General features: G+C 40.1%; 2 protein-coding genes across 3 annotated transcripts in view; both read right to left on the reverse strand.

The window, feature by feature from the left end:
- The window catches only part of trappc8 (trafficking protein particle complex subunit 8), a 30,223-nt gene extending 12,137 nt beyond the window's left edge, over positions 1–18,086 (reverse strand). The window contains exons 1-18 of one of the 2 annotated variants that reach the window (XM_026146028.2): positions 17,771–18,086; positions 16,421–16,630; positions 15,997–16,080; positions 14,590–14,679; positions 14,204–14,378; positions 13,844–13,997; positions 13,422–13,518; positions 12,573–12,829; positions 12,163–12,278; positions 11,911–12,061; positions 9,603–9,703; positions 7,488–7,593; positions 7,240–7,371; positions 5,837–6,061; positions 4,637–4,742; positions 2,168–2,362; positions 1,608–1,765; positions 1,421–1,495 (exon numbers count right to left, since the gene is read on the reverse strand). In XM_026146028.2, the coding sequence (XP_026001813.1) occupies positions 1,421–1,495; positions 1,608–1,765; positions 2,168–2,362; positions 4,637–4,742; positions 5,837–6,061; positions 7,240–7,371; positions 7,488–7,593; positions 9,603–9,703; positions 11,911–12,061; positions 12,163–12,278; positions 12,573–12,829; positions 13,422–13,518; positions 13,844–13,997; positions 14,204–14,378; positions 14,590–14,679; positions 15,997–16,080; positions 16,421–16,630; positions 17,771–17,927 (2,589 nt within the window). In that variant the 5' untranslated portion in view covers positions 17,928–18,086. The remainder of the gene's footprint in view (positions 1–1,420; positions 1,496–1,607; positions 1,766–2,167; positions 2,363–4,636; positions 4,743–5,836; positions 6,062–7,239; positions 7,372–7,487; positions 7,594–9,602; positions 9,704–11,910; positions 12,062–12,162; positions 12,279–12,572; positions 12,830–13,421; positions 13,519–13,843; positions 13,998–14,203; positions 14,379–14,589; positions 14,680–15,996; positions 16,081–16,420; positions 16,631–17,770) is intronic. The other variant, XM_026146031.2, reaches the window with a different exon arrangement.
- Positions 18,087–18,438: 352 nt separating this feature from the next.
- Positions 18,439–24,170, reverse strand: commd2 (COMM domain containing 2). The gene is made up of 6 exons (XM_026146034.2): positions 23,958–24,170; positions 21,441–21,518; positions 20,800–20,882; positions 20,460–20,534; positions 20,183–20,281; positions 18,439–18,875 (listed from the first exon to the last, which is right to left on the reverse strand). Exons 1-6 carry the CDS (start codon positions 24,022–24,024, stop codon positions 18,669–18,671), a joined length of 609 nt encoding a protein of 202 aa, XP_026001819.1. The 5' UTR covers positions 24,025–24,170; the 3' UTR covers positions 18,439–18,668.
- Positions 24,171–24,481: the final 311 nt, after the last annotated feature.

Consider the following 24,481-nt stretch of genomic DNA (forward strand, 5'->3'; position numbering starts at 1 on the left):
TGTAAAGAGCACATATGGGCAATGACTGAAACTAGCACCACTGGTGAACAATGGGTTGCGATGTCAGTTTCTTGATCATTAATATGCAAATTATCACAACCATTTATCAACAACCACTGATCAAATATAAAATCTTAGAAATATGGTATCTAACCAGATTCTTACTCTGGATAGCATTACCTTGGCCTCCAGTAACACTGTGAGGAACCTTGGAGTCATTCAATGCACATATTAAACAAATATGTAGGACTTCTTTCTTCCATTTGCACAATAAAAATTAGAAACATCCTGTCTCAGAGCGACACTGGAATAACTAGTCAGTTTATTACTTCCAGGCTGGACAACTGTAATTCATTATTATCAGGATGTCCTAAAAACTCCATGAAAAGCTTTCAGTTAATCCAAAATACTGTAACAAGAGTACTGACAGAGGCGAGAAAGAGAGACCATATTTCTCCTATATTGGCTTCCTGTTAAATCCAGAATTGAATTTAAAGTCCTGCTCCTCACATTCAATGTCTTGAATAATCAGGCCCCATCTTATCTTAATGATCTTGTAGTACCATATCACCCTATAGAGCACTTTGCTCTCGCACTGCAGGCTTACTTGTTGTTCCTAGAGTATTTAAAAGTAGAATGTAGGCTCAAACTTTACATTTCAGTAATGGTAAAGGTGAGCGCTGTCATGCACTGTGAGAAGTTTCCTGGTTGAACCCAGACTGGGGCCTTTCTGTGTTGAGGCAGAGCCTTCATCTTTAAGGCCCCTCTTCCATGGAACTGATCAGTGGTCATGGCAACTTGCATATTAATGATCAAGGAACTGAACTCACAGCCCACTGTTTGTCAGTGATGCTAGTTTCAGTCATTATGCAAATGTACTGTTTATAAGGTTGGGGAAACCTGCAGTCAGCTGAGACTGAAGACGTCACTTGCATGAAATGTTCCTCCGACTGAAAACGCTACGTCTAGATGAACAGAATCAACTTTTTTTGGATGAAGAGAGTACAGTACAGTACAATTAGTATCTAGCAGATATTTTAAATACTCTCTACGATTTTCTGAGGCCAATGTGAATACTTTTTGAGCATCAAAGGCCTATTTCACCAAAGTGCATTCAGTTTGTGCTGTCACTTTTATTCGCCAAAACAGAACGCACAACACTAAAACTGAAAAGATTAAACTAAGCTGTACTTAAGATATGCTTAATGCTCACTGGCATTAAGCATATCTTATTGTACAATTTCACATGAAAGATTATCACTATGTGTAACCTCCTTCCTCATGTGAATGCAAACACATGTTGTGACTCTCTTTGTATTTCCCAACACTAGGTCAGAATTGTTAAAAAATGTAGCAGCATTATGAAACAGAAAAGATTCTGAAAAAAGATCCATGAATTTACATTTAGAGACCAGCTTACCATTTTGGTCTCCTCTGGACCCAACTGAAACTCCTGGATAGTCTCAGAGGTTACAATATCATCTTTCTGTGTCATCTGCAAGAGGAAGCATATAATGAACAGATTAGAGAAAAAAATAAGATTAGACCTAAAAACAAGGTGAAAATAAATCACAGTTCCTAAGAGCATATTTGTTCATGTTGCCCACCCCTACAGCCGAGGTCTCCTCATTGGTAATGGTCTCTTCTGTCATCTCCTTTGATGAAGATGAACCGTCAACAGTAAACCTCCACAGGAGCGAGAGGCTTGACAGGGCCAGAGAAACCTTCAAAGGATTCCTGAATGTCACCTCCACTATGATTGGCTCTGTAAAGACAAAGAAGATTGCATAGCGTGTGGGCACAATTTATTAGACATGGGATGGCTCAAACTTTACATTTCAGTAATGGTACAGGTGAGCGCTGTCATGCACTGTGAGAAGTTTCCTGGCTGAACCCAGACTGGGGCCTTTCTGTGTTGAGTTTGCATATTTGTATTGTGCCTTCATAGGTTTTCTCTGGGTACTACAGCTCAATCCATACATGCGCGTTAGGTAACTGGTAATTTTAGCTTGGCCACGGCAGTGACATTGGTAAAGTGGAGAGAATAAATACTATATGAATATATGGTTAAATGTGGCTTGAAGTATTAAGTGCTTTGAGTTGTCAGGAACCAGAAAAGCACTTATAACATTTTAAAGTTCCCGTGTTAGTGCTGAACACATCTTACCTTCAACCACAGCCAGGGGATGACGGAGGTTGTCTGTCTGACTGTTGAGGCAGCACTGAGTGGGCTGAAAATTTACTGGGACAACACCCCCATTTGCAGACGCTACAAGCTGCTCTTCTAGATGGCACCACATGGCTGACAAATCCTGGTCAAACTCCTGGTCCAGTGACACGTGAGTGGCTGCCTGCTTTTCTCCTGAACAGATCAAATATCAGATTAAATACAAACCAAAAATGCAAACCACTTAATTTTGCTGTAAAAAGTCTGACAGTAAACCTCTGCTTGGATATGTCAGCATCCTATGTACACTCTACATTTTCATGTTATGCTTTGCATTGAAAACAGGGTTTAGACAGGGTCCATAATGGTCATAATATATACAAATATTTGCAAACTGAACGCTAGTGTCACAAGAATTCTGGATATCTTAACTTTAAATGGACTCCTTCACAAGGTTTTCTACTTTTATTTTCTTGGTTAATAACAGATTATGATTCACACAAAACAAAAAATCTAAGAAGCACTGAATTTATGTTTGTTTTTGTGCTGCAGCAGCCTGTATGCTTCCCATGTGCTTGTATGCATGCCTGACAACATTAGGGCATGAGATGACAATGAGACGACAGATAGTGTCCTGGGAGATCTCCAAGATTGGACCAGTCATCACTGACCTAGTGGTGACCCATCACTGGCCCATCTGACGCTGCAACCTGGGAGCATCAGATGGGCCAAAGCATGATGTCCTAGAAGTGTTCTATTGTATCTTGGTCAGGTTAATCTGGAGGGCAGGCCTATCATTTCCTTCACCCTCCTGGAACTGTTTTATATCCCAGCCACATGAGACAATTCATGCACTGGGAGGGACCCAGAACCCACTGCACCCCTGACAATAGGTCCAAGAATTTCATCCCAATATCTAATGGTAGTTAGGGTGCCATTGCCTTGTCTGTAGAGGTCGTGCATCTCTCCATGGATATGCGTCCTTAGACTATTACTGATCCATCAAACTGGTCACACTCAAAGATGTAATAGGCAGCAAAATGTTCTCCATGATTTCTCACATGTGCTCAGGGTGAACCTGCTCTCATCTCATCAAAAAAAAGAAAAAGAAAAAAAAAAAAGACCCACAGGGTGCCAGTGGCAGACCTGGTAAATCTGGTATTCATTTCCACAGTGCCAGGCAGGTAAACACAGGGCCCACTAGAAGACATTGGGCTGCCAGGCCACTCTCACGAACTCTTCAATTTTGACCAAGCAATCAGAAACAGACATCACACTGGTGGCCTGCTAGGGGCCAATTTGGCTCTGGTAGTGGTGATCCTGTTCCTTCTTGTACAAAGACGCAGATACTGGTCCTGCTGCCTTGTACTAGCATGTCCCGCTCTCCTAGAGTAACTAGCAACAGTGGGAAGGACAAACTCCTTGTTAGCAGTAAGAAACCTCTGGCAGAATCAGGTTTAGGGGTGAAGCCATCTACTGCGACCAGTTGAGAGTGAGGGGAGGAAGACTGAAAAAATGCGCACTATCGAAGAGAACAAAAAACTGATAAAGCCTAATGATTAAATGCAGAGTGGTATATAAACACATTAGCGAGGGGAAAAAACATCTAAAAAGGTGAGTGAAGAAGAAACACTCAGTGGATCATTAGAAGCCCCCAGCAGCCTAGGGGAGACAAATCAGGGTCACCTGATCCAGTCCTAACAATGGGCTTGATCAAAAAGCCGTAAGCCCAATCTTTAAAAAAAAAAAAAAAAAAAAAAAAAAAGGGAGGTTGTCCGTCTCCTGAAATCAAACTAACAGTTAGTTCCATAGAAGAGGGGCCTGGAACCTGAAGGCTCTGCCTCCCATTCTACTTTTAAATACCACAAGTAAGCCCACAGTCTGAGAGTGAAGTCCTCTAGTGGGAGGTGCGGTACTATAAGGTCAATAAGATAAGATGGGGCCTGATTATTCAAGACATTGTACATGAGGAGCAGGATTTTAAATTTGATTCTGGAATGAACAGGGAGCCAATGAAAAGTAGCCAATATGGGCGAAATGTGCTCTCTTTCTAGTGCCTGTCAGTATTCATGCTGCAGCATTTTGAATTAACTGAAGGTTTTTCAGGAATGATGCTGATCTGTATACAAAATAAGGCTTGACACTTACAGATGCGAACCTTGAAATTCACACAGCCCTGGGCATTTCACATTGTGTGTGACAGTCTCCAAAGCAATAATGTTAGTTATTGTCTTGTGGATTAAAAGCCATACATAAGCATGTGCCTCGACTCCTGTAAAGTTTATAGAGGCAGCATATGAGTCGTGTGTGTTACAGTAACGTTGTCATTTATGCCGCATTGCACAAAGTCACCAGGCAGATAATATCTTTCAGCTGCTGATATATCGATAGGTGTACCCTGCACCACTTCCCAAAGTGTTTTGTACACTTTGCTGCTTAGTGATAAAGGAGTAGGCTCGAGGACATTACCTTCTGCAAGGCGGCGTTCGTGTCCAAAGTAGACTCTTGTTGCTGAGCTGTGGATGCAGGGCAGAGGAAGCTGGGGAAGGCTGACTTCATTTCCTCCCAACACGCTCTATAATAACCGAAACAAAACAAAAAATAATACGCAAACATAAGAGTTTTTGAAAGTTGTTTTTTTTCTGAACCAGGTCAAAATGCAGAAATGTTACTGATTACACCAGGTGCTACACACAAAATCCCCAGTTTAAATTTTCACCATCATATACAGATAAAGGAATATATATAATAGTTTTTATTAATGACATTCTTAGACTTGTGAAGCTACATGCTCCTGGGACCAAAGCTACATGCAAACCACGTGACAAAGAATCCAATTTAAAACTGTTGGATGAGGATAAACAGATTTGGTGTGCTTGTAATTAACGTCAGAGGCAATAACACTCTGTAACCTCACTATAATTAATGTTGGGTTGGTGTGCAACTTTGACAAAATAAACTATAGTTCCTTTGTGATAAAGCTATTAAACTAGGGTGCAATCAGGTCACAATCTCATATAATGCTGCTTATATGCCACTACTGAATTTTTACTTTTATTTTACTATTTAACTGAATGGCAAATAGTACAATGGACTGGTTCTTATATAGTGCTTTTCTACTCAACCTAAACACAATATTAAATTTTAATATTAAATTCTATAAAATGTAGATAGAACATAATGTGCAAAGTGCTTGTACCAAGTCCACTGTGGAACGTTTTTGTAGCCTGAGTAAGTAAGTGTGTTATCGTGACACATTAACTAACTAGTGAGCAGGGTAAGAGGGCGTTGTTAAGTACTGACAGCCTGGAGAAAGAAAATGTTCTTGTGCTGTCAGGTTTTGGTTGTGATGGCCCGTAGCCACCTGCCACAGGGAAATGTCATAAACAGTTTATGTTGTGAAGTGTCAGCAGCAACCTTTCTTGCCCATCAACTGAATTGCTGAAATGAAATATAGTGTCTATTCACGTAAATATAGCCATTGAGCTCCTATGGACCTTGTTTTGCTTTATCCACCTCCCATATGAAACTTTAGGAAGGAAAAATAAGGCTGGACACAATATTGTGGTATCCCAGCAAAAAGTGGACATTGATAGTATGTATTTTGAAAATAAAACGGGACAAAAATCATAGAAATTTTCTTTTTTTTTTTTTTTTTTTTTACATTACCTTGTAAACATAGAGGTACTCTCTCAGAAAGGCGCCCTGCTGTTTAGCCGTCTGTCTGCTGTCATTGATCAGGATCTGTCTGAAAGCTGTTACAGCCTCCTCTGGTTGGCGAAGTGTGAAGGACTGACGCCCAATTGTAAAGTTGATGTGATCTTCTGCCAAAGACCACCCTCTCTCCTTATACACCTGCATGGCTTGGCAGTAACACCGTAGTGCGTGCCTCCTCTACATTATGAAACAGCAAAAAGGATGGGAGACAGAAGGACAACATGAGGATATAAATATATAGAAGACGGAAAACACTAGAGGAGATGAGATGATTGCTGTTAGCATGAGGCCATTTATTATCTACTGCTGGACTACACACTTTATCACGATAACGGTGTATAAAAAACATTAAATATAGGGGCAGCAGAATAAGCAGATAAGCCCAGACTTATTACTCCACAGCCACCTCCTCCAGCTTGTCTGGGGGAACACAAAGGCGTTCCCAGGCCAGTCGAGAGATACATTTTCTCTCCAGCGTGTTCTGCGTCTGCCCCGGGGCCTCCTCCCAGTGGGACACCTCATCCAGAAGGCACACAGGAGGCATCCTTATCAGATGCCTGAACTACATCAACTGGCTCCATCCAATGTTGAGGAGCAGCGGGTCTACTCTGAGCCCCTCTTGAATGGCCAAACTCCTCACCCATTTCTAAGGGAGAGGCCAGCCACAGCTCATTTTCGCCGCTTGTATCCACGATCTTATCCTTTTGGTCACTACCAAAGCTCGTGACCATAGGTGTAGGGACATGGATTTAGCAGGAAACTGAGAGCTTTGCTTTTATGCTCGGCTTTCTTTTTACCACAAAGGACCGGTACGGTGTCCGCATCACTGCAGCTGCAGCACCAATCCGTTTGTTGATTTCCTGCTCCCCTCTCCCTGCACTCATGAACAAGACTTCAAGATACTTAAACTTCCCCACCTGGGGCAGGAACTGGTCCCAGACCCGGAGTAGTGTGGATACTTTTACATTTTGTTTTTTGTTTTTTAAACAAAAGTGAAATGATGCCTAGTTCTGATCATAAATCTATAGTGAACTGTATGCATGTGCTTGTATTTATATGTTTATGTATATATGCAACACTAGAAAAGAACTTCACACGCACATGATTGATTACAAGGATCACAAATGGACGTCTGCAGCCTGTCCACAGCTCGGACACAAAACATTTCACTGCATGTTGTACTCTGATTGTGTATGTGACGAATAAAGCTTGTTTGTTTATGTTGTTAAGTTCAGTCCTGCCCATAAGTCAATAAAGTCTATTAAATAAAAGTTGTAAAAGGGAACATTTTTACATCACAATACAATGCAGGTGTAAAATGGAAGGATAGATCAAAAATGGCAGAAAAGACTCACCTGTCCTGCTTTGCTGAAACGATGACCAGACAGAATCATATGGAAGGCAAATTTGCGCACCATAGGGTTTCGCATATTAATGAAGCAGTGGGCAGCCTGCTCCAGCAGCAAGGCACTCCGTAAATCAGAGTCCTGCAATAATTAAAAACCTCTATTAAGTTTCAAGCAGAATTCTAATGCAGTCTAATTTAATACAGTCTTCTTAATAACTGCACCCCAAGCTGATTTCAAAATAATAGTTTCCTTACCTCACTGGTCATTTTAATGAGAAGAGTGGCAGCTTCTGAGTATTTTCCCTGACTCTTGAGTATTTCAGCACTGAGTAGAGCACAGCGCTCAGCCAGCACCATGTTCCTGTAAAGAGATGTGGGGAAATATACCATCAGGAGAAGAGATACTAACAGTTCCAGTTCAGATGCTGGTACCCCTCTGTTTGTACACCATCTCTGTACATTATGTCACATATTAAACAAAATCCTAAAAAGACCAATTGTCTGTATGATCAACTCGATCACACAGGTGTGTCGAACTCCAGGGTTTTAGATATCACCCTGGGTCAACACACCTGAATCAAATAATTAGTTCATTACCAGCCTTCTGGAGAACCCCAAGACATATTGAGGAGGTAATTTAGGCATTTAAATCAACTGTGTTGGATCAAGGACACATCTAAAACCTGCAGGACACCGGCCCTCGAGGCCTGGAGTCCGACACCTGTGACCTACAACATCTGAAAGTTTCTGGCTATAAACCGCATCCAGAAGACCTTGGATTTTGAGAACAAGAGATAATGACACTATGGAGGCAGAAGAAACAATGTTCTTATATTATGTTACAGCTCTCTTCACTTTCCACTGTTTCCACTTCACTGTTCCAGTCACTGAAGCAGTGGATATAGTTCGTAAGAGATGACAGGATGAACCCAACTGTTAAGTCTCAGGAGGATTGCAATGATTTATTCATCGGGGAAACCAAATAACCTCTGGCTAAGTGGATGGCACAACACGGAAGAGCTAACTCGTCAGGCCAGGAGTCCGCAGTCTATTCACACCTACAGGCCAGTGGACACTCTTTCAGGTGATGAGGATGTACACATCCTGGACAGGGAGGAATTCTGGGACCTAAGGGTACATCTTTCACCATCTTACAATGCTGTGATTGCAGCCATTCCCCAATTGTCTGTGAATGTTACCCAACGCCATTGATCAATGATCATTGGTCGTTGGTCATGACAACTTGCATATTAAATGATCATGAAACTGACCTCACAGCCCATTGCTCATTCAGTGGTGCTAGTTTCAGTCATTGTGCAAATGTACTGTTTATAAGGTTGGTGAAACCTGCAGTCAGCTGAGACTGAAGAAGTCACTTGGAGTGATGAAAAATATCTCCCACTGAAAACACCAATTCAGTAAATGCACCATCCTCTTGTTTACAAGAAGAACAAGCTTCTCAATAATGGGGTCTTAAAAAACACACAAAAACAAAACAATAACATGCAGTCTCTACGGAGTATTCACAACCATTTTTTTCTCCCACATTTTGATATGTCATGGCCTCATTCCAAAACTGATTAAATTCATTTTTCACCTCAAAAAGTTTCCACTGATCTGTCACATATTTCTGCAACTTGACTGGAGAAATTTTACATTACTACATAGTAGTAGCAGCATCATGTCTTATATATGTTTTCTGACAGCAGGAAGTGAGAGACTAGTCAGTGTTGAGGGAAAGACTGAACTGAAGCAACGTGCAGAGACATGCTTGATGATAAGCTGCTCCAGAACGCTGTGGACATCAGTGACCCTGAGCACACAGCCAGGTAGTTAATGAGTGGCTTTCAAGTCCACTCTGTAAATGTCCTCGAGTGGCGCAGCCAGACCCTGAAATGAATCTTAAATGATTAAATTATGGGATATTGTGTGTGTTGTGTGTAGGGAGCATTTTATAAGCGTAAAAGTTGCTTCAACAGGTACAACAGGTAATTCAGATTTACATTTTTTCTTGCAATCCATGTTTGCATGCCTTCAAGTACACATCTTTAAAGCCTGCCTTTATATGCTAGTGAGAGTTCCTCAAACAACAAAGGGTTGCCTTGTTTAGAGGGAAAATAGAACGTGCTAGTTGTACATTGGCTCATCGTTGTAGTGTTATTGGCCACTTATTACAAACCAGTGCAACATGAGGATGAAGATTTTAGAGGACTGTAATTGTGTGTTGGATTGTCCTGCATCATAAGTGACATATTTGTGGGAATCAAGTAAATTATGCAAAATTCCCACAATCCCAAACTGAAATTTATCCACTGAAATTAAAACACCAGAAAGAAATAGATGATGTAATTAGTTAGTCATCAGTCATACTTGCAGACATCTCTGTACGTTTGTATTGCGGTGTCCATGTAGTGTGCTGGATAAGGTCTCGAGGCTCCACCCTGCAGAAAGGCTGACACCGCAGCCATTTCCTACAAAATAATCAGAATGAATAGATGAAAGATAAAGAGTAATGGTAACAAGGAACAGAATAGAAAATAAAAGTGAGCAAAATAAATATCATTATTCAGAACCATATCCTAAGGAGCTTGGAAAAACAACGCGTGGACTTCATTCTTGAAGACGTTCACCTCTCATCGAGGACGCTTCTTCAGCTCTACAAACCAAATGGTGCCATCTAATTAAACCCTAGTTGGAGCTGTCACTCATGAGGGTCGTTGACCCACTATTTATCATGTTCCTCATCACATGAGCCAAGCTCTTGATGTACACACATTCATCCAGTAAGTAAATCCCCAAAAGTTGATTCTGTTCATCTGGACATAGCATTTTCAGTGGGAGTGGGAGTCACTCATCCAAGTGACTTCTTCAGTCTCAGACTGAAGCAATGTACAGAAACATGCTTGATGACAAGCTGCTCCAAGTGACGAAGCTCCCACTGAAAATGCTACATTCAGATGAACAGAATCAACTTTTTGGAGGCACATGATCATTATCAGCAGAGGTTTTGGGTGAAACCATTGAGACATCTTGCCTTACCCTATCATGTGACCCACTGAAATCATCTGACACAAGATGTGACTGGAGTTGAGGTGCCTGGGAAAGGATCTCAGTCTAGGTGACAGACAGCTGGTATCGTAAGCCACTCAAAAGAGTGAAATCCTTCAGATGTACAGCCGATTCTTGTCCTGTCGAAGTCTGAGCACTCTGCACTGCGCAGCATACACTATGTTGTTAAGTTTGTGTTTGGGAGTTCTGTCCTTGGGATGAAACAAATTTTGTCTGAGGGTGTTGTGAGGGCTGAAGTGCACTTAGATGTAATGCTTGGAGAAAGTTCTCCTGAGTTTCTCTGATAAACCTGCTAGATAATGGACGACAACGGTGCTGCGTTTGTTATTCTGTTTCTCCCTAGTTGGTTTCTGAGCTTCTTTCCTGTTCATCCACGCTGATTTGATGAAGGCCCAGTTGGGATAAGAACTTGATTTACGAGCTTTCTTTATATGTGTGTATTCCTCTTGAAGATGATTTAAAAAAGGAGTAAACACGTCCACTGTAAACGACCATCTTTGAACAGAGGGTATGGCTTACAACACCAAGAGTCTGCTATCTACAGTGAGATCCCTTCCCAGGCGCCTCAACCCTCACAGCGTGAGCAACGTCCCGAAAATCTCTGCTGATAATGACCCGCATGCCTTCTTTCACACCTTGACTCATGTGATGAGGCACATGATCAACAGTGGGTCAACAACGCTGTTGAGAGACAACACCCACCAGGATTTTTTATTCCTGGGACTCTCCACCATTTGGTTTGTATAACTGAATGAGAGGTGAGATGTCTTCAAGAAACTTAAAGACGTCCAGCTGCTTTCTTTCAAAGCTCCTTAGATTATCATGACCTAAATGACTGACAACATACATAGACATACGCGGCATATTCTTTGTGTTACAGTTTAAAATCTTTTACTTCGAGCGCTTTGAGTACTCCGGGAGAGTAGAAAAGCGCTATATAAGAATCAGTCTACGTACCATTTAAATAAGTAATACAACACTACTGTCAGCTCACTGTAGTTAGTGTAATCTTGAAAAATAAGAATGTGCAAATATATCAGATATGTACACCTAATAATCTTAACAGCATGTGAATGTTCTAATTACTTTACAGTGACTAAAAGCAGGAGCAGTTTAGACCTCTGTATGGAAAATCCTGTATTTATGTGTACTGTAACACTCTCTATCATTATTGTGTTTTTGTTTGCGATACACAGGATATAATAGGTAAAAGTGTCTGAATTTGAATGACTGAATGCTAGTAGTCACTTTAAAAGACCGATAATGTTACATTTCCAGAGTCTATTACGAGGTTAATTCTCTTGTCTGACGGCTGACTTTAGATAATGCTAAATGTTCTGAACTCGTATTACTTTGTACTAGAACTTGTTAGTACTTTGAATTTACTTTTTAATATTGTAATGCTGAGTTCAAAAGCTTCCTTCTTTATTCCCTCAAAAGTTTACTGTGGGTCACATATACAACTCTTTTTGCTCTCTAGGACACTTAACAAAACAGAATATTCCATCACTGCAAAGTTTTAATTGAAGTGAGATTTTACAACAAAAGGCAGAAGAAGTTGTTCTGATATCATCACGGTCTGCAGACAGATCAACATGCGTGCTCTCACCAGTGCCCCAGCAGCATACAGCATGGCCTGGTCTGACAGGAAGTCCTTCTTGGCAGTATGATAACAGCTGTAAGCCAAGTCATAGTGCTGAACCAGGAGGCACAGGTCAGCCATCTTCCTGATCTGCAGTTCTGGGGCTTCTGGGGGATATCTGGTATGACAGAAGGGAAGGGTCAAGGGCATTGCATACAATATACAGGGTGTTGCATGGGCTTCATTTATAAGAATAAAATGCATTGCAATGGAGCTTACAGAAGGCCACATGTGCTCTTTGGTTCACTGATGCTCTTCTCTGGAGCTTTTCCTCCACCAAACCACTTCTTTGTTGCAGTGAACAGAGACCGACTCAGGCCCTTCCTGGATACTAGCTGTGGACAGGGAAGCAAATCATGTTTCCAAGTGCTGGGAGAAGTCAGCGAAACAATAGAATTGACTGAAATGGCTAGTGTACTCTCACAAGCCATAAACTCAAATTATGCCATTATGATTAATTTTACAGTTCCAGGGCAGAAATATGAAAGAAGTATACATATTGTTTCAGCATAATGCTCAACAAACTACATTCTCTAAAACAGTTAATATAGTTAGTATAATTTTACATTGCCTGAAGCACATCACAATCACAAACAACAATATGTTGAGGGTCAAGAAATGAGTCGTACCTGATCGTTCAGCTGTCTGATGGTTTTCTCTATGTGTGGCAGTAGACCTCTGAAGGTGAATTCTTGGATAAACTGTCTTATGTAATCATGGTCGTTCAGGGTCAGACAAGCCCCATGGCTACCTGCAGCACAGGCTGGGCTGTTTGAATCTTTAGCACCTTTCTTTAGGTCCGTATGTACAGCACTGAGGTTGTGCAGGTTTGCCATGCTGCTGTCCAACTGGAGAGGATGCCCTTCCAAGCTACTGGACATCTCATCTGCAAGGAAATAGTGTAAAATATAAACTCATAACAATAACCTTACATAATATAAAATAGTACCACTATTTATGCACCCAGAAAAGTAACTACTGCTGGTGCAAGGATTATGTGGAAACTGGTGTTTCAAGCAGTATAAAACATACGGCATAGTCAACCTTTACAAACAGATTTGGTGCCCTTCTGCTCACTTCTGCTCACTCTTGCTGTTGGTGCCAAATTACAAGATTCAACCACCAAAGATGTCAACAATAAGCCTGATGAATACTGGCAGGATGGTCTTTGTTAACATTACACCAAAAATAAATAAAAGGGTTTAGTTCTCATCGAGACTAGCATGACTGGCAAAGAACCTGGTCAGGACCAACACAGCGAATACATAGTGCTAACTAAAAAAACATGGAAAGCGGTACAATGGAGCTGCAAAAAGGAAGTCATATTTATAAAATTTACTGTGAGTGCAATATAGCCAAGCAAGTTGAATTTAAAAAAAAAAAAAAAAATGGTGACCTTTAGATTATTTGTAACTGAAGAGCAGAGAAGCAAAGATCTCCCCAAGTCAGTTTACAAAAGAAGTATTAAATTAACTCACCTTTCTCAGCTGAATAATTGCCGTCTACTTCAGGTCTGCTAATAATGGTCTCTACAGCAGCACTGTTCACAGTTGGAGCTGGATCATCAAACACATCCTGCAAAAACAGGTTCACTATGTGAACTAAAGTAAAATCTTTGGTAAAAGAGAACAAAACTGAACAATCAGGCAACTGCAACAGTTCAAAGTACTATTAATGACTGGGCTGTCCACAATTCAGTCACAACTACCCCTCAAGGTGAACTGACAAACACACACATAAAACCTGTGCTTTTACTGTATTCTTTTGGTTTGTAGTCTACCCAACAAACTTTCCCTGCCATCGACAAACTTTTCCTTCTGCAGAATCGTGTCCACCGGCACTAGTTGTTTCAGGAATATTTAAAACAGCCAGTGCATGTGGAGGAGTTTGCAATGTTTACCTGGTTATGAAGATTATTCTTGTGCAAGTATTGACTCCAGGGATCTGGAATCTGTTCATCCACATTAGCTGAGAAGGTGCGGGAGTTCATTTTCAACAGATAGCAGCCCTGAGAACCATACTTCTGTTTCATATCCTCATAAACCACATCTGCCCTGGAGATACAGGGAGAATACTACTTTAGAACAAAACAGCTTACACTTACTAGAGCATAATGAATTCAACAGTTATTTAAAGTTATTACATATAGTTGACTTATTTTTAAACATTTGACATTGTAAGTTCTGGAGTAGTTTCACTATGAAAGATGATCAAAATGTGGTCGATGAATTTTAAAGGAACTGTATGTTTCTTTTAGTACCTTTGTTCATCCCCTTCACACATGTCATGTAGCAAGACATAGTACTTGAGTGTGTTAGGAATAAACCACTTGGGATTAGTGTATTCTCCACTGTGCTGAATTCTGTGCTGCTCCTGAGAAAGCTTGAGGAACTGCTCCACAGGGACTGCCTCAGTGGATGATACCACTAGCAGGCCTGCCAGAACCATGTGAAGGATACAACAATAAATAGACTACATATAAGGATACTACTATTAATAATACGATAACAGAAAGCACAAGCATACAAAGGAGGAAATTTTTTTTTAAAGATCCTAAATTCCAGTTTGTCAGCTCTTCTATTTAAAAAAAAAGCTGACGACAGAATGTTGACCACTGGTCAGATCTGTGTGCTGTTAAAAGGATACAAGCAAGGTAATGATTGAGGAACTCGTGGTCAGAGGCAGGCATTGACTGCAGGAAGTTCTCCCTGTAGGCTTCAAACCAGGGCGTGGTTACTTGAAATAGAAAAAAGACAAAATAGACAAAAGACTTAAAAAAAAGCCAGAAAAATGAGGTAGTTTCTAATACTACATGTAGATTAAAAGATAACCACTTTTGAATGTTTTTCTTTGAAAAATATGGACGATAAACTAAAGATAAAATGTCTTGTCAACACAGCAGCTTCAGTGAGTCTTGGCCTTAAGACTTAAGAATCGCTGGAACAATTTATTCCTTCATCTGGTGTTTTGATGATGCACATAAAGAGCACCGGATTAACAGTGGATTAATCACACAACTCCAATGTGGAACATGACATTCCTTTACCACATGTACCAGTAAAACCATCATGTGAGGTGATATTTCAGTCCTAATTATTAGAACTTCATAGCTGACATACATTAAAAGATCATTTACACAGGACTCAAATGTAAATAACAAGAATTATACTTACTCAGGTTACAAATTCACTCAAATTAGGCCATGAAATATGCGTTTGACCAAAATATCCTTAATTCACTCACTGTTTGATCTAGAAAAAAAAAGTCTACACTTCCTCATCTGAAAATTTAACTAACCACAAATCCTACTTTTACACTTATGTGATGAGTGTGATTAAGTAGTACATGTAAGTTTTTTTTTAATCTGCCATAATGTCTAAAATAACTAGTCACTGATACAGTTTTATAATCCCGGCATTCTTAATTTATGTATAAAATAACTGGCTGCATCCAGTGGTACCCCTCAGTCTCCTAGCAGACACACCTATGTTATTTCAAAAATCCTCTGTGACTTCTTTCTCAGGTGGCCCTGAGGTCAAGGTAACTGAGATTAAAACTCATCTGAGATTTTCTTTTGTACCCATGTTATCAGTTTTCATTCTCGAGTTTAATCTGCCCTGGACAAACGGTACGAGGCGGTGCTCCGCAACTCTTTTACTTCAGCTACCTCCCATTTCTTGTGAACAATTGTGAAAGCTTGGGAGAAAAAAACAGTACACACATGAACACGCATTTGAAATAATAAGGAAATAATAATCTTTGTAAATCATTTAGAGCGACTGTCACTAGTAAAAACAAGAACATATACTTTAAATTTTGTCTAACTTAATCAGTTTTTTGTCAACTAAAACTAGACTAAAACTACAAAAATGTAGATGCCTAAATTACAACTAAAACTAAATTACATTTTAGTTAATAGACTATGACTAGAATTAAGTAAAAATGTTCTGTCAAAATTAACACTGCAGGGAACTGGAAGGTAAGGACCAAAACAGGTGTGACACATCTTATAGATCTATAGCGATCCACGCATGGGCTAGCAGATAGTGATACCTGAGCTGTACTTGGAGGTTTTGATTTCCAACAGTGTTTCTCTCCAGACACTGTACCAGGGGGTGCTAGCTTTAACACAGTCATCTAGTAGGTTGAAGCACAGAGTAAGCATAGAGTACAGTTATGCTTTGATGTACTTTTTTCATTACTGAGCTGTGAAGTCAACATATCAACGACACCTAGGAGAAGTGAGCTCTGAGACACATCTGTGGTGTACAGTTATTTCTAATCATGGATCTGGACAGTTACACACACAAAACTGCATCTAAGCTCATAAGAAATATCAAAAATTTGAAATTGATCACTTATTGTCCATAACTGACTATCCAGCCAAATATAGTGGATTACCATAATAATAATAATGATTATATTTTTCTATTGCTAACATTTTATCAACACGTTCCAATCAAGCATTAGTCCTTACCACTGAAATTGAGCTCATAATCTCCGGCCATAACCACATTAGTCACAGCACTTTCTTGGGGCTGGCAGGATGACACCACATCACTGAGTAGCTGACGCTGAGCAGGGCTCAGGGACGTAGATGTTGTTGTTGGACTTGTCACTAAATTGTTGACACAGATACGCAGGTTTTTCACAACCTGCAGTTGATTGCTGGGATCTCGGATGTGACCTAGAAGAAAAAAAGAGTAAGTCACAGCATGGCACTCAAACAGTATCAGAAAATATACATAAAAATGTCACTGATGGAGAAGTGTCCCCTTTATAAGAAATATGCATAAATGGAATGCAGCGCAAAATCTCTCAACCGTAGCAAACAGGTAAATAGCAATAGCACTAAATAAATACTGAATTGAAATCAATAGCTCGTCTGCTGCTTAACTGACAAGAGCGATATCCCACAAGATTACCTGATGTTATAATTTAGATTAAAAAGTGTTGCTTTATATTTTTTTGTGTGACATGTATTAATTTGGAAGCACTAATTTCAGAGTAGTGCAATGTGAAAATTTATCAAAAATTATTACTACAGCAATGATTACTAAGGTATATCAAAGACACAGCCTTATACGTTTCCATCAATCTCCCTTCCACTGTTTTGCTGCTGAAAACTTCCCCTGATAATTGCCTGTCTCCTGGAATCTCCTCCTGCCCTTGAGACTGTGCTGAGAGACACAGCAAACCTGGTAATGGCACGTAACTGATTGTTGACTGTGAAAAACTCAATGAGGCATATCTTTAATATTTACTCAGCTATACAATTTAAACTGCTATCGTATAGTTTCACGGATTTTACATTACCCAAGTGTAAAAATCAAACAAAATGTATATATCCTGTAGATTTCGTTTATACATTAGTAAGAATGTTAATGTATATCAAAAAACTTAATATGTAGCTTTAGCTTAAACACATTTAGCTGCATCGTCGCTTGTACTGAACATGACAACTAACACAATTGCTGCGTGCTCCAAGTAAAGTCTGTTAGCTTGTTTACTATGTGCTGAGTCTAATAAACCACCACCAACAGAACTGTTCAGCTGCTGACTGAAACGCTGTCCTAGAAGACCAAATGCTATTTTTTCCAGCTCGGGTCACTTTGCACTCGCATGTCAACAAGCAGGGCGATCGGCATAGCTGCTTAATCACGAGCCAAACTGCTAAGCGTCTGCTAGCGAGGAGCTAACGACAGTCGTAGCCCCTCGAGCAGCAAAACATCTTTCCTCATTATTTTCCTAAGCAACTTTTACTCATTTTTACCAGCTACGAAGCTGAAAACGGGACTGAGGGTGTGTTTTGAATAGTTGTTCATACCTTCAGACGTAAGTCTGCAAAAAGGCCTCAGCAGCTCCGCAAAATTTAGGTTGTTTTTGCGAGTCACTCTCTCAGCTTCTTCACTGCACAAGACGGCCACCATCGGGACAAACGAGTCCTGAACGAACTCCTGTACAGACTGGACACACTGGGCCATGTCGAAGCAGAGTCAAAACTATTTAACACAATGAACGGAGTCAAGTGTACTATCAAGAAAGCCGGGCTATAGCATTACTTTAGACAACTCCTATGTCAGAAGACCGCAGCCATGTTGAATACGCCAGCCTTCTTCCTGTGAAGGGCCGACAGTCAGGTGATTCTGGAATACGTCACTTCCTTTTCCGTTCCATTTGTTCGGTAGCGGTCTAGACCCTGCTCTAGAACTTCCAGAGCCTGAAGTTCTGGCCCGGGTAGCAAGACTTGATGGAGAAAAACGTTGAACATTTCCCGACTTTTATCTATGATTTATGTACCATCACGCGGTTAGCAAATCATCGATATACTTATTAAACCATTACAACCCTGCAGTATAAAAAAATTAATTTATTAACACATCACATAGTTTTCTTTGAATGCGCGAGCTGTCTATTTGCATTTGCGTCATGACAGTCTTCTATATAATATTCCAGTCTGCCTTAGCAGGGCCGTCACAAACCACAAAAATAAAGTTTCAACTGTATCTTACACTTTAATTCAGTATCACCAGCACTGTAGTAACTTTCTGTACAATCCATACATCACAACTTGGCATAAAAAAAACACTGCCAGTAAAAAAATATAGCCTTAACATCCAGGTCCAAAGAAAGGTGACATTCTGCCCTGCACAATACAGACACTACTTAATGTTTCCCAGGTATAAAGGCTGCAAGTGAGAGAAGGCACACGTTGTACAGAGGGATTATTTGATGTTCCGTAATATGCGACGAGCATGACTGGTTTTCATGGCAGCCAGAGCAGCCTCCAGTGTGGAGATGAGGTGCAGAAGGGTGCTGGGATCTGTCTGGAGAATCCTGGAGTTGTAATCACTGTGGCCGTCACTTCTGGTTAGGTGGACACGCATTGTAAGCATAGGAATCAACTGCTGGCGGACTGAACGTCTGGCCAACTGACAGAAAAAGCAGAAAAAACACAATAAGGTAGTCAGACAAAGAGCGGGAAAATAGTTGAAAACTGAATATTAGTAATACTGCTTACTGACAGAAATCAGTCTATGTAGCTCAGATTACAGTGCAAATCTCTGTTCTGCATTACACACCTGCAGTGATGTGTGATACCACTGATTTCCTTTTCGATCCGATACCAAGTAAAATTCAGGGTGGTATCGACGATACTGATCCGATACCGATACTCTGTACAAAAACTTAGTGTTTCATTGTATTTCATAATACAATATATAACTGTATTATGTAATTGTAATAATAATATAATAATAGAGCTTCATAGTGCTTACAGGACATCTGACTACTTGTTCTTATTGCTGAATGATGCAGAATTATCATATAGAAATGAAAAAACCTAAAGCTGTGCGCTAATTGAACACGGTGCCTGCCTGCAGCACTAAAGGCCTCCGCGAGAGACGTCTGTCTTGCCCTAGCAGCACATGTCCTTCTCCTCCTCTTCAGTTCGCCTCAACATAGCTCATCATATTCTGTGATATGATTTACTCTGAGGTGTTTGACGAGGTTAGCGGTGCTGCCACAACACCTCACTGTCCTGCCACATGTATCGCAAACCGCGTCTTGGCTGTTTGTGGAAGTAAAATACGTTCACACGTCACTTCGTTTACGCCCAGCCATTGTTGTGAGTGCGCACGCCAGGGGCCGTAACACATTTATGCAGCCGTATTTGGCATATGACTATGAAATACGTAAGAGGAAGTAGTTCCTTCCAATTTAGACGATCCGAATGATAGTTTCTTTCCACTGTGTAACTGTTAATGGAAAAACTACCAATTTACCCCAAAGTACTAAAATATCGATATTTTAATATGAGAATCGATTCTAGAACATAAATTATTGGTATCGGAGGAATCGATATTTCGATATCGACCCGCACATCACTACACACCTGCAAGCTTACAGTGTCACCTAATAATGATCACCTGATATAAAACCATACATCACAAGGTCAGATGATGGAAACCAGACTGGACAATATTAGTGTGAGGACCAGGGGAAACTGTATACCCTGTATACCCTTCAATATAATTTTATCCTTCAAGCTAAGTAAAGTGTCTTAATCCATGAGTTCAGGAAACATTTAACATCCAATACATTAAAAACACACATACAAATAAAAAACAGACTACAGAGTTGAGTGTGATATGCAACAATTGCACATAAGTACTATCCTGTATTTCCCACTTTATGTACCACAACAGTCAAACAATAAAATGATCTAGAAACAATACACCTGGACATCAAGTCTCCATTCCAGGTTGTGGTAGGCAGGCATACTGGACGGCAGATGACTCAGGATGCTGCGAATCTGACTGTGGTGCTGCAAGTAGAGCTGTACCAAAAGAGAAAAGTGATCCAGTCAACATCCTGACAGACACACTGCTTAGATAAACAATGTACCGCTTAAACAAAACTTCAACAAACAAAACTAAAACTTAGACTATACAGTATTTAAATCAAGTACACATTGTTTAAACAAAGTCAGTTAAATAAAACTGTTTAAAAGCCACCTGTAAGAGCATCTGGTTAAGCTCTTCGCTAAAGCCCAAAACCAACACTGAATCAAGGAAATCCACTTCAGATATCTACAGAGAGAGAGAGAAAGAGACAGCTGTGACTCTTGGAAGAGCTCACATTTGTTTACAGTTTTTGTCTTAGCTGGTGAAATATTTCTAGTGTTTAAGTATTTCATGATGATGCAGGGCAGAAATCAAGAAAATGACACACTAAATATGGGACATGGACGTCATGGGGGGAAAAAAAAGAGCATTCAAATCACAGCATTCAGGGATAAACAGCACATTCATCTATGTTCACTGATCCAAGGTGTGAGGAGTAAGTATTCCTCACCATGTGTTTGGAGCTTTCTGTCATCAGGAACATCAGGCCTTCCACTCCATGTTGTACCATTTCTACAGGAACACAGAGTTTCCCTGCAACCATAACGGCATGAATCATAAACTTAGTTAAAAGAGGCAGTGCACAAGTAATTATTTTATGTATCAACGCTGTAACAAAGTCCTGTTCTATTTAGCAGTCACAGTAATGAAATTAAACTCTTATTACCTTATAATAAACTGGTTAGACAACACATAAACTACAACTGTATTATCCCAGCACCAGAGCAGACTTGTACCATCTTAAAGACTCTATGATCTGTCCTTCAATTTCCTAATGAAGGGACCCAAACCAGCAATGTTTCCCTATTCATGTAACCAAGAATAGGGAAACTCATCACTCAAACTCATTACATTAGATTCGAATCCTTAAATGGACTAAAAGGCAGACTAAATATTTGAAACAATATTAGCATGATTGTTGTACTTACTTAAAAAGGTATACTAAATAATGTAACAATTTAATATGAATTTCAGAAAAGGCAGTGTGAGATTGCTGCAGTAAAACAAACCTGATAAACAAATACTATGCACTAATGAGCCACAGAAGTCACATAAGCTTGAAAAGAAGCACTAAAAGATGAAGAGTCTTACTAGCTGCTCCCTCATAGACCTTTGGACTAGCTCCTCTTCTTAGAAACTCCAGCGCTATGCGTCCAAACTCTCCCACCACTGAGGAAGTTAAAAAAACATAAATGCATCATTATCACGAATGATATATAGATAACTCATAGCCAACTGTGTTTCGGCATCAATAATTTAAATTGATTCTTCTCAGAACGATAGCATTGACACACAGGACTCAGGCTAACAAAGGTAAAATCCCCCAAATTCCAGAGGAAACGAGGAAGAAGATCATTTAAAGCCTGTATGCCGGCTTTCATTGGACATAAAAGTGTAATCCTAAAGTTCTCAGATTGCTGTAGTGTGATAAACAGCACAACGTTTGCTTTATGATTTACTGAAGTAAAAAAGTGTTAGACTGAATCAAATGGAGATACTCCACGTAGACACAATTTGTATTTAATTACAGAACTTAAATGTTCTTAGTTCCATTCGGCCGCTGAGGTTTACTCTGTTAAGATTCCATGCATTCATTCTCTTCCACTTATCCAACTCAGGGCCACGAGGGAGCAAGAGACAGGTCACACACATCACAAGACTAACACAGAGTAACAGACAAGCAGTCTGTCACAGGGAAACTTTGGACTTGGCTGGTGTACCTGGAGAGTACCCATGCAGACAGAGATACTAGACACACTAGTATACTAGACTATACTAGATACTAGACTATTCTGCAAACTTAACCTGCTCTGAAGCAGGTTAAGTTCGCAGAACACAGATCAACAAATATGAAATCACTGCCCTTTGACCAATCAGTTCTCCAGGAAATAGCATCACCATTCTTGGAATATCCCTCAGACCCCTGTGTGCAGACAGTAGGAAGGTCTCAAGTGTTTTTTTTTTACACTGTGTAATGTCTTTGTGTATCCCTGATGAGCAAATATTTAAAAAAAAAATCAAATTTTTTGTTGCTCAATTTTTTTTTCTGTTTGCTTTCTGTTTGCAAACCACTTTACAACAAATTTATAACATTTTATTAAATTGATGTAGACACATAGACAAGTGTAATACAGCTTCTCTCCTGGGGGGAATACATGGTATAAGTGCAAGTTGCTGTACCTTACTAAAACCACTAAAGTACAAACTGTGCTTTGCATTGTCACAGGAATGTTTGGATATTATTTCTGTGATTTTGTTTTACTTGATTCTAATCTCCTGCTGAGTCTCACATTCCTGGACACACGGAACATACATTACAGATACCTGTTCAATCAGTCAGGTTAATGTTACTTTGATCTGCAGCAAACTGAAGAGATTTCCACTCTCCTTGCCTTTTACTTGTATATTTTTATGTTCTTTAGATATTTTCACAACCATTTAGTATCATCTCTTGATTAGGTGGTGTTCCAGGTACATCTGTGTTTTTGTAAAATAAAAAACAAGCCCACATTTTCCTCACGACACCAACGACCAGCTCGACGGTCCCTCGAGTTTCCCTGCACACATCCCGTTCAGCAGTCAGCTGTCAACAGCTGCTGCTAATTCAGGAAACCCGCAATATACCATAATGTCACTAATATTCTGCACAAAATAACAAATGTAGCTCATTTCCCCAGCACAGACCTACTGCAGCTTGTGTTTACCCTCACAGTGACTGACCTGGGATAAATGGCAAATGGGATTTAAAAGGAGGGAGCGATGGACACTGAGATAACTTCATTTGACTTTATAAGCAAACCTGTTGCTTTGATGAGGATTTGGCCAATTTGCATTAGAAAGAAATAGATTTAATGAAACTTATCATTTGGACAGGTAGCTGTGCACCTTAGTAATATAGTTCCCTTGCTCAAAAGACTGAATATCATCCTCTCAAGATGCAAACATATTCAGGAAACCCACCCAGGTTTACTGGTCACAGACAGTAGATGGTTATTGTGAAAAGCATATCATCTTTAAATAATTAATCCCAGTGTTATGGAGAATATGCAAACATAGCCACTGCTGGGTAAGTGTAATATTTTATTATACGTTTATTCAATAAATGGGTTTATGGCACTGAGATTATTATTACTGAGATTATTTCAGCCCGGTTCCTTAAACTTATGGCCTGCTTCTGACTGATCTGCTGCTCAGTGTTTACCATTTGCACCAGCTGGAAATGGAGACCTTTTTGCTGAGGTCTTTAATGTTGTTTAACTGCATGATGAGACACTGGCAGACAGAGACGACCATTCGGTGAACATGAATCTGCCGATGCCAGTGAACCTGAACCAGGTGGAACTCGTAGGGATCATTTTCTGTGGTAGAAGAGTCATATGACCACCCCGATGCTGCCAACAACACGCCTTTCATATAAACGCGCAGGGAAAACCCTGGGTTAACTCAGCGAGCTGGTAACCAACTTCGTGTGACCATTTATCCTAAACGTCAATGTCAGGATAAGTGTATCTAGATAACAGAAGGATATCCTGGATATGCAGAACAAGCTTAAGTGTATGCAGCCCTGATTCTCTGCACCTCCTATCCTCCCTCACGCTAGTTACTAACCTGCGGCGTCAACCTGCGGCAGGAACGACAGATGTTCTTTATGTTCCTCAGACAAAACCAGCAGCATACTGACCAAAGGTTTCCACTTCAAACCCCCGACAAATAATAGACATATGTATCCGGAAAACGATCAGTTTTATTTCTTCTTTGGTGTCTTTTTCTTCTTTTATTTTTTATTTTTTGACTGTTGTCAAACAGCAAAATGGCGCATTACCGCCACCACCTGGTGTGGAGTGTGGACTTAAACGTAAATAAAAAAATTTATATATATATTAAATATATATATAAATCAATAAGTCCCAAACAAATTAGTCTCACTACTCGAGTACACTGCATACCACCGGCATTTATAGCACCTGAGAGGAGCAGGCATATACGGCCTTACTGGAAAGCGCATGCACCCTATCTTAACTCTATCTAGAAGAACTGGTTCTTAAAATTCTAGCATTACAGACACACTGTCAACTCTTCCCCTCTTGACTGTTCTCAACAGTCTTTTAATCCTCCTGACCTCGCTGCCAGAA

Source organism: Astatotilapia calliptera, chromosome 17 (assembly GCF_964374335.1).
Source record: "Astatotilapia calliptera chromosome 17, fAstCal68.1, whole genome shotgun sequence".
In the NCBI taxonomy this organism is placed as follows: domain Eukaryota; kingdom Metazoa; phylum Chordata; class Actinopteri; order Cichliformes; family Cichlidae; genus Astatotilapia; species Astatotilapia calliptera.